The sequence below is a fragment of the Schistosoma mansoni genome, chromosome 3, assembly GCF_000237925.1.
Source record: "Schistosoma mansoni strain Puerto Rico chromosome 3, complete genome".
NCBI classification, from domain to species: domain Eukaryota; kingdom Metazoa; phylum Platyhelminthes; class Trematoda; order Strigeidida; family Schistosomatidae; genus Schistosoma; species Schistosoma mansoni.
Genome location: NC_031497.1, coordinates 12,351,674 through 12,365,832, shown reverse-complemented (window position 1 = coordinate 12,365,832; position 14,159 = coordinate 12,351,674). Strand labels below are relative to the sequence as shown.

The following is a 14,159-nucleotide window of genomic DNA, read 5'->3' as shown; positions in this document are numbered from 1 at the left end:
TGTTGTCCATTCCGATTTGGGCGTTTAAATCTCCCATCAGGATGGTCAGTTCTTTTCCTAAGCACTTCGCTATGACTGATTGCAGCCTCTCATAAAACTGACTTTTATCATCTTCTTGCTATCACTGGTGGGTGCATAACATTGGATAACATTTATTGTGATTCCCTCCTTGTTTGTTTTGAAGGATGATTTGATGAATGTGGATACATGAGATTCCCATCCTGTAAGTGCATTTCGTGTTTCTTTAGATAGCATCAGAGCGACTCCCTGAGTGTATGGAGCATTTCCTTCTTCATGACTAGAGTGCAGCAGCAACTCTTCAGAGTCTAGTTCTTTCTGTGGAGCTTGGGTCCAATGCGTTTCACCGATTCTGAGAACTGCTAAGTTGTGTCTCCTCATTTGTGTAGCTATTTGACTGGTCCTCTTGGTCTCCCACATTTTCCGGACACTCCATATACTTACATTAATCGTTTTTGTTAAATGGGATATCAGCCTCATGACTCCCGAAGAATCCTGGCTTTCACCATGAGGCATTATAATTCTTCCAAATGAACCCTTTTAACTCCCAGAACAGTGTTCAAATAGTTTCTTGTAATTGGTTGTTTTTGGTAGGTTTGTTTTCCACAAGGTGGGTTTGCCGACCCCTCGCCCAACCCGTCTCCTTTATCCGGGCTTGGGACCATCAGTAGCCTTAGAAGATCTACAGGTGGTGTTTAAGAACCTCGTCAAACCAGGGCTTATTTATTAGTTGTATCTTTTAGGATCTCTTTTGAGTTTGAATTGTTATCCTATCTTTAATAACAGTAAGTGATTTCTACGTAGCTGAACACTTACATACATTAATGTAAGTTTACTGATTTCATTAAACACATACAGAATTCACTGAGCTACCGAATTGTGGTGGCATTGATTTTGAATATTCAAAGGTGCTAGTTGATGCAGGATGATTGTTAATGCAGTTGTTAAGTGAAACAAGGATTGTCGTCATTGTCTTCCAAAAATTACCGTTTTGTTTGGAAATTCTTATTACGAAACTCTGTTTCCCTTATTATTGTCATTTAGCTATTTTATGTATAGAATATTATTTGTAATTTAATGCTTATTTTGTTAAAGCAATTAGTCCCTTTGATAAATTCTGATAATGACATAGTTCTGATAATCTTCGTCTGCTTATTTTTTATTTTTTCCTTCATTAAGAAACGGAGTGACAGAAGTTATTGACGGCTCACCACCATCTATTTCGAACAAATCTAGAAATTATAATCATCGGAAATTGGCTAATTCAATACACGGCATAGAAAATTCCGTAATACATATTTTTGTTATCAAATTATATATATATATATATATATATATATATATATATTTATAACGATTGTAATGTGTATATCTCCTAATTGTAATACAATTATTTTTTTAACGTCCACTAGTCTCTTTTCTTCAATTAGGTTTTATGATAGATTTTAAATAGTAGTATCTTAGTGATATAACCACTGTCGTTGTGGTTTTTATTTGCGAATTTTTTTTCATTTTTGGCCAGCTTCCACTAATAGCAAACATTAATAACTAATTGCTAAATTAGAAATGTTTGTAGGTATCTTTACCAAGTTTTGATTTGATAATTTTGAATAAATTGAGCATTGGGTAGATTGTTATAAATAAATTAATATAATTGTAATATCCCGATGAGTAGAAAAATTAGATTTTCTGACGTTTCATGGCTCAGTGTAAGCCACTTCTTTATAGAATAACGTTGGTTATTTATTCTCTGAAGAAGTGGCTGACACTGAGTCACGAAACGTCAGATAATCTAATTTTTCTACTCATTAGGATGTTCGAAACATATTTATTTATAGAAATGTTTGGTTCTTTAAACTATTAATTGTAGCTTAGTTCATTATTGATTATGATAAAATCTGGTAACTTCTCAAATATTAATTTTTTTACTTTATTGAGGAGTATATATTTTTCGAGTGACCTAAATACAGAATAAAATGTTACCCATAAATATTCATAATTAGATATTTTATGGTCTTATTAAGTAAACGTCACAGTTCATTTTAAGTTTGAATATGTGGTTAAATGCTTCAGTCATTAATTTAATATCCAGTTAAATATGAAATTTTCTTCCATTCATTCATTTTAAATCAAACTGAATATTGAAACTTTATTGTTACAGTAGCGTTAACTATTGTAAAGGAACTATGATAAATGGTAAATATTGAATCTGTTTAAAATAAATAATTAAAATATCGTTATTTCAGCGTTTAGTTTTATTTATACACTTACACGTAGTTTCAACCTTTTTTGAACAGCAAAAATCTACATTATTACTCTCAATATCATTATTGGTATTAATAATAATTGTTCTTTAGGTGAATTCACACAGTCGTTGTGCAAAAGCATCGAATGTAGATTCTTTAAATCACCACCGTCGTCCTAGTTCTCAAGCTGATTGGTTTAAAGCAGTACGGCTAATGGCTTCAAAACGATTCAGTGGAAGTAGCAGGTCACTATCATCAATTAGAAGGAAAAATATTAAAAATCAGAAAATGTTTAATCCATTACATTCACCTAGTGTTGGTTTCCCACGATCCAAATCGCCAGGTGATATTCTTCAAGATAGTCGACTAACAAGAGCATCTCCAACTGGTTATCCTTGCAAAAGAAGTTCAAATGCACTTCCTCATGATATGCGATATTATATTTATGATCTTGCACCTTGGACTGTGCAACTTAGAAAAGAAGTAAATTGTTGTTGTTGTTTCACTCTTGATAGTTTATTTACTTAATTTTGATACAAGAGAATATTGCATTTTCAAATGACAAGTAACTCAGTTGTAATAAACATTGAACTTCTATGCTATTCACTTCAAACAATCTAAGCGACTATATACAACTTTAGCTAATTCTGTAAAGAGAAAAGTTAGTAACCTTTCCATGGTTACATTTAAATTCGTTTTAGTTTAATGCATAATAAGAGAATATACCGAGTATTTTGTGTAATTAATGTTTTATAAATAGACTGTTTACACAGTTTCATGACATTCAAAAAAATAATGTATGAGAGTAAGAATAAAAAAAATATAATTTCTTTCAAGAATATTGTGGTGTATGCTACTTATGTCGAGTGGTATAAGTAGTATGTAACACCAATTGGAGGTTGAAACTCTGTCAGCAGAAGGCTAAGAAGATCAAGTATTATCTCATTTAACGGTATACTAGAATCCATAGACCTTTCAATATCTGAGCTATCTTCCTATGAATATTTGGTGAGACTAGAATTTATGGACGAACCAATCATATATAAGATAACAGGTTTCGGATTTTGGCTTGAAATTCACTCATCCATGTGGCTAAATAGAGTTTTGGCATTATAGCTGATGTTAGCTCGTAATGAAAACCCTAAGTCTAATTCCTAACATTACCCATCAACTGAAACTCATAATTCTAATTCCTCACACTAGTTTATAACCCTCATTTGATCTTACTTATTAAATGGACACTCTCAAAGTCAGACTAGCGTCGCTCCAAGGTTGTCCATAAATTAAAGTCTCACCGAATGTTTAACTAAGATATGCTCTGAGTTACTTCTTTAAATAAAATTAAAATTACTGAGTTCTGAATTACATTAATTAACACTCAACTTTAATTTAGTAGTTCAAGTACAGCCTATGTTGCAGAATAAATTAAAGAACCGTTTAGATAGTCTATCTGTTGATTTCAATCTAGATTCTCAATGAAAATCGTCTATTTGTGAGATCTCATTTTTCAAGAGACTAAAGATGAATGGTCCAAAAAAAGCCTTACATTTGTATGATTCTTATTTGATTCCTTATATAATCTTACTTTGAAAAAATATCATCCTAAACTGGTTTATTTTTTAATAATGATCGACTAAGACAAAAAATTCACATAAAGTCAAAATAATGTAGGAACTGATAACTATTTAGTTGGATAGTAAATTCAACTAATTGTTTTCCATTCCATAGTTTTTCGTCGTTTACTTAACAATTTTCATGCAAGTGTTCTTGTGAAAGCACACATAATGGACATGTGATTGCTATTTTTGTCTAACGGGAAATTTTATGAGTAATTTACGTGATTCTGTACTCAAGGACCACTGAAGCTCTTAGAACGATTGAAAAACGGGTAGACATTTCCTTGTCTTCCTTCAAATGAATTAGCGTATATTTCTATGTTGATGGGTTCACTAGAGTAATGAGAATCGAGAAGAAAGTCTCTGCTTATATATGATTAGTAGTTAAAACATCGAGATTTTATGGTGAATTTAGGTGAACTACTGATATATTTGTATTTGTGTTATCTTAACAAATAGAATATTGGATTTTTGAATATTTTCAGCTCATGACAATCCACTTCTTTAGGGAATAAATAGATTTTTAAAATTATCACAAGTTCAAATAGTACACAGAGCTAATCTAGCATTTGGACATACAATTGAGGCTGATCATGATATTGTGATGTCACTCATGTCAAGAGTTATCCCGTGCAACTCATACCTAGTACTATTGTTGTAAACTGTTTTTCTGATAATCTGTTTATTCGAAGTGATACAGTAGAACCTTAGTAATAATGCTGCTCATTACTAAATCAAGAAAAGTGATTATTACTCGACATCATTAATGAAGTCTTAATCACGTTCAATCATATATATTCTTTTAGTACTCTTTTGTTAGGATCTATTGATAATTTCTTAACTTTTTTCTCATATCTCACCATTCGTACATATACAATTACTACTATACAGTTTATTACTCCACGTGAACGTGAACGTATAAGAACAAATTTGATATTGAATTTAATTTTTCATCAAATCATATCTGATATTCATGATGAAAGAAATCTACGTCTTAATACAGATGATCGTAGTGAATTGTTATCAGTTATCGGTAAGCAATTGTTTTCAGTGCATTTACATATATATATATATATATATATATATATATATATATATATATATCAACAAATTTTAATTGTAATTTTCGTGAACGCTGGAAAGATTCCAATGAAATTGTATCGGAAAGTCCAAGGTTGTAATTCTCTTCAATATGTACTCGGAAACTCACGACAAAGAAATTTTATGACGAGAGTTATTGGTGGTAACATTTTAAAGAATTAATTTAATATTGACCAAACCGTAATTTTACTCTTCAGTGTTCCGACTTCATTTTTTATATGATGCTCTGTTAAGAATAATTATTATCAAGGGGATGGTTTTACTTACTTCATATTCGAGCTATTTATTAACTATTACTCCTTTTGATCAATTTGGATGGTGTAATGAGAACACGGATATCAGAATTATGTGATATATTCACGATGTACATTTCAAACAATCTGGTCACACATACATATGTATAAAGGTATAGTTTCACCCAGACAAATTAGAAGTTAAGGGGGAATAAAGCTAATGATAAAGTATACAATGTATAAACCACGCTGAATGATAAACCAGTATTACTAGGGTAGGTTGAGAGTAAGATTGAATTGTTTTTGAAAACAATAATGCGGTTTCATTTTTCGTATGACCAAGGCTTTAATAAGCCATAATATATGAATATAGTAAAGTCTTTTCATCGCATTATCCAAACTTACTAACTAAGTGTCCTATTTCAAATAACTACATTATTTCAAGTAATTGTTCTTATTAGCACTTTTAATATTTTTCTTTGTTCCCTTTTCTTGCACATCAGGCAAACATAGAAATCTTGATTCCATTGAATCTGTTCATGAAATACCAATGGAAGTGAAAAAGAAGACTTTATTGACTTCTTTGAATTTGCCTATTTATTTTGGACGATTTTATCCAGTTCACGTAATTTGTTCTACATGTTATTTAATGTTTTTTGGTTTAGAGATTTCATGATATATTTATCTGTTAATGTACTATTTCAAATGCACTAGATATTTTTTTTCATGCTATTCTGAGAAATAAATTGAAATCATTAGATTTTTAAGGATTTCTCCTTTAAATTGATATCAGAATGTATCATGATTAGATCACTATTGAAAACCTGGAAGCTCTGGACGGCTGTTTCGTCCTAGTATGGGACTCCTCTTCGTTCGAGATTTTCCGGTGATCTTTCACGTATATGATGTGAAATTATATATATATATATATATATATATATATATATATATATATACGAAATGATGATATTAGTTATATTACGACTGTATTGATTCTAGGAATAATTAATAATATCAGCCAGAACTAATTCAATAAAAGTATTTGAAAAATGAAGAATGTTTGAGCGAACAAATCTTTTCAGTAACTTCATCGTCAGACTCTACAATTATAAGTCCGTAATTATGATATTTTACACAGGCTAAAATAAGCCATGTAATGATGAATTAGACAATGGTATGTGTTAAAAATGGTTTGCATCTGTTTCGACATATATACTTCAAAATTATGTTATTTGTAAATTAGAAAGGTCATTTAATAAAGGTCAGAATTATTTAAAATGTCAAGTATTTGAATATACTCAGATGTTAAATCTAGAAATGTGAATGCACTTATCTAGTGATATATATTATACATCTTTAAATCTAGTTGACTGCACAAAGTTATAATTTTATTGATTCAGTAAACTAAGAGCAACGATACACACAGATTGTATATTGTATAAAATTAATAGTGAAAAAAGGATTCGTATTGATATTAGTTTAAAAAATTGTATTTAAGTCAGACAACAATTGTTCCCAAAAGCTCTAGCTTAGTATTTGTTAAATTGACTAATTATTCCAACCTATTTAATTTTTATTTATAACCTTAGTTCCTTAGTTGTAAACTGAAAATTGATTTTCTTAGTTCCTATTAAAAATAGACATTATCAAGCCCATTCATTGCTGCAGAAAGACTTTATCGAGTAATGTAACACTTTGTATGTCATTGACTGATCTCTTAGAAAATATATTGTTTTGAAATCACTAAACATACATTCAAACAATATTCAAATGTTCATTGTCAAAAAACCGTTGACTTGTCTATTATCTTTGAATATAACTATGCCTAATTTCCTATACATTAGCATTCACTTGCAGCTTCAGCTGCTGTGAGTGGTCTTTTATTGATATAAATGATCATCTTTGCTCAATTTTCATATATATCTGTTCGTTTAAAGTGGCATTCAAGTGACCGATAAATGTCCCATTACGATCTTTGAAATACACTATTCAATTAAACGCATTTAACATAGTGAAATTAAGTTGTTCACCATGGACACAAGTTGGATCTTTCAAATGCTGTTCAGTTTATTGTGTCTCCAATAGATTTGTTTATTTTTGAGAAAGTATAGATGTTAGTTTTTTCTGTTATACTATTCGAAAATATAAATATTGAAGTTAAATAAAATCACTAACTAGTTTTATTGTAATGCTTTCTTACTTATAACTATTAAATGAAAATAATTAATGTTCACTTTATTCTTGTGAATATTTGCAACCTTATCGAGTACCGACTTGTGAATGTTAGGTTTCTTATTCAAAACAGTGGATTTGTGATAAAAAGCTTTCGAATATAGCTTTCTTCAAACTCGTTTGTTACTAAAATACTAAATAATCTCAGATTATTTATTTGTTTGTATGTGATAAACTTATAGTGTGAAAGTAGACAATAATGTTTACTATTTATAATATTAGCTAGTCGGATTGAATTTGATTAAGAATGAAATTAAAGTATCTATATAGGCTTATTTTCTGATTGTTGTAGATTATTGTACGACTTCGATGTTTTGTTTCCCCTCTCACAATCTACAGTAAAGTAACTTTTATCCATTGTTAATTGGCAATTTCGCTTCGAAGATTCACAAGCTAATCTATTGGTTTTGAAATGTTGTGAAAGATTTGTAACTCAGTTAGATGATTTTGGTAGAGTTTCGTTCACTGACCAGAATGATTTAATCGTAAAGCTTTCGTCGTCATCCTGGTCAACATCATCACCCAACTCAGAGAACTAAACCACATCAAAATAACGTATTGATGTTCTAATGTGTAAAACAAGTGGGGTAAATATAAAAATTATTAAGTACTGGGATTTCGGTATTAAGACAGTATGCTTGATGTAAAGTACTACAACTGTTTTTCGATGTATTTATTGCGAATAATTAGAATTTGATAATCTTTTTTTGTTGTAAACCAGTCACTGATTCCTAATTAGTATCAAGTTGAATATAAGATAATATTTCTTGGTTAGGAAATAACATCCTGGTCAAGATGGTGTGGTTTATCATTTGCTGTTATGACAGATGATTAAAATTATAGAATCACTTCTTCACAACTATTATCAAATACACATCTCTATCCATAATTAAATATTCACCAATCAAAAAATACGTTGCTTCTTTCTGTTCATTTCAGTCGCTTGATACGAATGCTTCTCCAGATCTTAGTCAGTGGTTAGTAGTAAGTCATCACGGTATCAGATTAGTTTTTCAACCAAAAGATTGTACAGAGGTCAATATAAAAATTATCTCAAAGCTTGGTGACATAAAAAAAGTAACTTCTTCTCGAACATCCAACAGACCACGGTGGCGATGTGGAGATCAAACATCAATCAAGGATTCTCAAGGTACTGATTACGGAAAACCTTCAGATTATCTTAAACCACCATTAAGTCGATCAGTCAGTACAGTAACCTACAATCTTTTGACTCTAAATCACGCTGCTGGAATAAGTCAGTTTTATACAGAAATGGTAAGTTTTTGATAATACCAAAATGTTTTGTTTTACAACTCCACCTTATTATAAATAAAACATCTAAAGTTACCATTGACAGGAATAAATTTTAAAAAATATAATTCTGTGAGTAAACAAAATGTGTTAATTATTAACATCTAAAGTTTAAGTATAATTAAAACCAGTGATGGTGTAATAGTTAAAAATGGAATAAGTATTATTATCGTTTTCCGGCTATCCTATACATTTACAAGAGTTTCTATATAAGAAGAATGAGTTTGTAGAATTCATTATTCATTATCTTGTGAAGAGTATTTGATGTTAAATCTCATTTTTTTCAATGCAACAAACACTTTGCTTGTGTCTGTAATTAAAAGTCCGAGATTGACACATATATTGTTTCATTTATTTACTATGTATTTTAAGCTGAAAATGCTTATGAATTAATAGTAACATCAAATCAGTCAGCGCTGGATACATATATGCTAAAAGTGACTGGTCAGTTAGAGTCCTAAGTAACAAAGAGAAGATCCAAATAACCAATATAAATGATATTAAACTTTTTTTATATATAATAAGTGTTATGTTTCATTATTCCTTGATAATATCAAAATTCTAGTCATTGAAAAAAGAGATTATCATACACATCAACTTAAGAATATTTAATTACTGGTTAGTAAAAAAAACTTTTAAACAATAAGTAAGTCAGATTTAACCATTTTGTTGTGCTTTCATCAGTTGAAATGTTGTAATTGTGATTGTTTTCACTTTCATCACACTATGAAAAGAATATTCTATGAGATAGGTTTCTTAAATTCTAATTGTTTTACATCATGCTAATATTTTTTTTCCTGTTTAGGCAGAAAAGATCTGTGAACTTATTGAACTGTTCTTAAGAGAGTATAAAGAAGAGGTAGTTTATTTATTGCATTTAACTAATGTCTGTTTGTTTTTTTGTTTTCTAACTTATTTACTACTTTGTTATTACTATTGTTAGTAGTATCATTATTACTGTTATTATTAGTAGGATTAGTATTATATGGAGAGAATTGCGTTTTTGTAAATGAAATAGAAAAGAGTTGAAAATGCTTTGACCATTTGTCTTATTGACTGTTGGTGTATTTGTTTTTACAATGTATTATTATGTAACTTCATGCATTATCAACATCACTTGTTAAAAACTCATTACAACAGATCGTTTTATTTGATAAATTTAATTATTCGTTAATCTCATCAAATATTATTGATATTTCTTTATTTTAATTGTTAATCATGAAATTCTACTTGTTTAATCATCTAATTCCAATAGATATCATATATTAATTGTTAATAAACCAATATAAATTTAAATTCATTTAGTATAGTTTGTTTGAATTTTCCCATCGATGTGTTACGACTGCAACTGGTCAGTCTCTAATTGGCATGTGTGCATACTGTGCGTATTGCCTCAATATAACCTTAATTCACAAGCATGGTAAGCAGAGATGGATAGTGGCTAGCAGGACTCAGTGTCCGAGTGGATAACGCGATGGCGTTTGAAGCGAGAGTACTGGGTTCGAGTCCCAGAGTGAACATCAACTCTGAGATGCAGGTACATCCAGCTGACGAGTCCCAAATAGGACGAAACGCGCGTCCTAGATTCCACTGATAGCCACTATCCATCTCTGCTTACCATTATAAATTTAGTTTATTTCCCATCATAAATCCTTATTATTTTCTTTAGAATTTTGTAATTATGTTGAGTTGTCTATTTTAACTTGTGTGTACATATGATGACAATGGAACCTAATTCGACCATATTGAAAAGTATACTTTTGATTCGTGTATCTGTGTATTTTTTTTAAATTGAGATTTTTGTTTGAAACATCTACTTTACTTAGATATACTTAAATATTTATAATGGTAGTTGCTCCAAGTCTATATCTTTCCAGAATCAGTTCACGTATTCAAAGTTTCTCTTATTTTTTCATATTGATGCTAGATGAAAATTAGTTTGCCGCTATTTTTTATACTTTGCTAATGTATGAGGAAGGTTTTCTGCCGTAAAACGTATAGAACCTATGATGATATTTGAACTGTATAGTTCGCTTATTAAAAGAGCGTTGAAAATCTTTGACAAATGTATATTGTAAAAAAAAAGTTTGTTCTAGGCTGACCAAATGCTGGAAATTGTTCATTATGATTCGAAAGGCATTTGTAGGACATGTCATACTTTAAAATAGCAAAAATCATTTTCTCTTTCACTTTTTATTTATTAAGGAGAAAAATTTCTAATGAATCACGTCTAAGGAATATCTAACATTCAAATTTTTAATTAAAAGGGCTGATATGGATATTTATTATGCGATTGACTTTCTATAGCTATAAGATTTTAAGGTATGCTCTACTTCAAAGATAAAACAGTCTTAACAAAACATATAGGTTTCATTATTATGAGAAACTGTACTCTTGCAAAATTTTGGCCTACATCTAAAGATGCGTTACACTTTTTAAAACATTTATTTTTCCGTTCGGAAGAATATATCTGTCTCACTATAATGAAAAAAATTGTTTCGTTCAGTTTGCACCCCAAAATATTGGGAATCATTGCCTTGAAACCTTGCGTCCTAATCCATGATCTCTTATCTTGATATTTCATGTACATATTATTTAATTAATAATCTTGAACTTCTTACACAAAATCTTCTACTGACCTCCATCTTCCATGTTTTAATTTCGTTTTCTTTTTGATAGTTTACCTTTTTCTTTGTTATTCACAGGTTTTGTCATCTGCACCAACTATTTCCAATATGTTCCTACGTTGTTATGACTGTTTATAAGTGTACAATGACGTTTTCACTTTGTTCAAGATCTCAAAAATTTCGAGTAGCTGATTGCTTTTCAATTAAATTTTGTTCACTCAAATTTTTATGAAATCTTTAAAGAAATCTGTTTTCATACATAAATGGAAAAGATTACATATTGCTGTAAATATATTTTGAAAGGTTTATTTGTGTGGTAATATATTCATCTATTGCATATTGTTACGTAATCTGTATATGATTTCTTAATGTAACCCAACTAATTTGTAGTTTATATATAGACTAAACAACTGAAAGCGTGTCCTAGTTTTCGGAAATTGTACTCCCTCTTTTTACTGTCTCCTCTCTCTCTATACACCATGCAGTTTACTATATTTATCATAAGCCACAATAATTTTCATTTATAACAATTAATATCATATTACTTCTTGTGTAAACTTTTTATGTCGTTCTTATTTAAACTTATAGATGAAACGTCTTCAAGATGCGAAACAATCAGCTTTCAGAGGTCGTTGTAAGTGTGTTTATACATACTTGGTTCTATTTACAATTACGTTTTATTGTCAATTAAAACAGTTTTCTTGGTTTGTGATTAAAAAAGAGACTGAATTGATTACTTTACTTAAATCTCAGATTTAGAGTTTTCCCAAATTTTTCGTGTCTGCCTTATATTGTGGAAATGGAAACATCGTTAAAATTTTTGTTAGTGGTAAAGAAGTAGTATTTTCAGTAATGCTTTTTTACGATAAACACTGCATTAGAAGCAATGCAAGATGTGATTATGAAAAAATATTAAGCTGTTACTAGAGAAAAAGATTAACTAAAACTGCTGTACCATTCACGTATTGCCTATACCCTAATCATTATTTCTTCCATGGTCGAATTATTGAAATGATCCATTAAAACAGTGATTAGATTATTTGTAATATCATTGATTGTTATGAAACACTCAAACATTTTGTCTGAAATTTGATAAAAACATACACTATCCATCTCAAAACGTTGTTAAAGATAACTTTCATCGAAGTTAGTGTTAGTTTTGCTGTTTTTTCACCTTCCAAACAGACGATCAGAAAACATGAACAAAGAAGAATGAAACTTATTTTGAATAAGTATTCTTATTTAATGTGGCTGTCTTGATTTCTAACATTCACTACTTGTTGTGCTTTACTTTCATTCAGACTTCAAAGTGTTCATTTTTCTATTTTGTGGCATGTGTCTTGATACCACTCGTGTACTAACAATTCTTTGAGAATTATTTTTTTTCAAGAGTGAAATAAAGTAACCATTTAAAAAAGAAGTCATGAAGTTCTTTTTATTTATTATTAACACTATATATAAATATACATGGATTATAATGAAGCTAGTTTATCATCCTGTTGATTGCACAACTACTGTCAGTTTCAAAGTTTCACCCTAAAGACTTAGGTCACAGGTTGTTAGTTATATTATTATTATTATTATTTTTTATTGCTAGCTTTATTCAATATTATATTTTCGGTACAATATAAAATTCTCAGCACAAAATATTCCATCAAGTTTCCGTTTTTGATTTCTTGATCGATCCTGACGATAAATGTTGAGTGATCTCCATTTAGATGTTAGCAGTTCCGGAATCGACATCTGTACAATGTTCATTATTTTCGATGCATATTGCCAGCCATCATGAAGTCTCTGATTGTACTTGTTTGTAAATTGTACAGCGTAAAGTCGTAAGCTTTTCATAATCCAGCCTTAATAGATTATGTGATCAATAGACATTATAATGTATCGAAACAAATCAAAACAGAAAACGTATTGAAATATCTAGATGATAGGAACGGGTAACCCAGATATTCAAGCCGGCCTCCTACATTTACTGTCAAACAGTTACGATTGGACTTGTTTAAATTAGGTGACTTCTTTAGTTGGGTACTCTGAAAAATCTACTCCCGAAATCTTTAAATAAACCGGAAGATATTTATGTTGCCTAAAGGTTATAATTCTCATTGTGTTTGATGCTCTGAGTACAGACTGAGAGATATGTCTCAGACTAAAACAGAACAAATATCCAGTTTTTTATGAAGTTTAGTAGTTCTCTTGTTGACATGAATTTGTGACACGCTACTACTGTGGTGTGGTCTACTTATATCTATATAAGTAGTATATGGTATTGGTCAGACATAGAATGTATTTTGCCAGAAGACCGATGTGCAAAGAACTGAAATGAAGCGCAATCGTTTGGAAAATGCATGAGCAATGAAATTAGAGAAGAAACAGAGAAGATTGAAACAATTGGTTGTTAATTTGCAAATTGACTGTTCATTGTTTGGTTATCAGAATTTACTGAGATAGTCTGTAATTTTTGCTTAAATACATTCGATTGTCCCCAACAAGTGTTCTGTTCACTACACTACTAGTTTGAGAACACCTTAAGAACAACTGACGGTGAGTTTTAGTCTAAAAGAACCATATATGGAAAATGGGAGGATAAATCTTCTTCAATAATTTGACTTATCCTATATGTACGTTATATACATTATTGAATCATATCTGTACAATGAGTAGTAATGAATTTATTTTCTTCTCTCTGTAAATATCAATTTAAGTATAAATGAAGCATTCACTGAAGAGGATTCGAGCTCAAATGGAAACTTTTGTATACAAAAACTCTTG

At 30.0% G+C, this 14,159-nt stretch overlaps 1 protein-coding gene across 1 annotated transcript in view; it reads left to right on the top strand.

Annotated features, from left to right (window-relative positions):
* Nucleotides 1–14,159, top strand: part of Smp_127510 (putative myosin XV) — a gene marked incomplete at both ends in the record, with an annotated part of 195,567 nt that overhangs the window by 53,357 nt on the left and 128,051 nt on the right. The window contains 5 exons of the mRNA XM_018799252.1: nt 4,772–4,913; nt 5,718–5,839; nt 8,386–8,721; nt 9,563–9,616; nt 11,973–12,018. Coding sequence (XP_018651060.1) covers nt 4,772–4,913; nt 5,718–5,839; nt 8,386–8,721; nt 9,563–9,616; nt 11,973–12,018 — 700 coding nt within the window. The remainder of the gene's footprint in view (nt 1–4,771; nt 4,914–5,717; nt 5,840–8,385; nt 8,722–9,562; nt 9,617–11,972; nt 12,019–14,159) is intronic.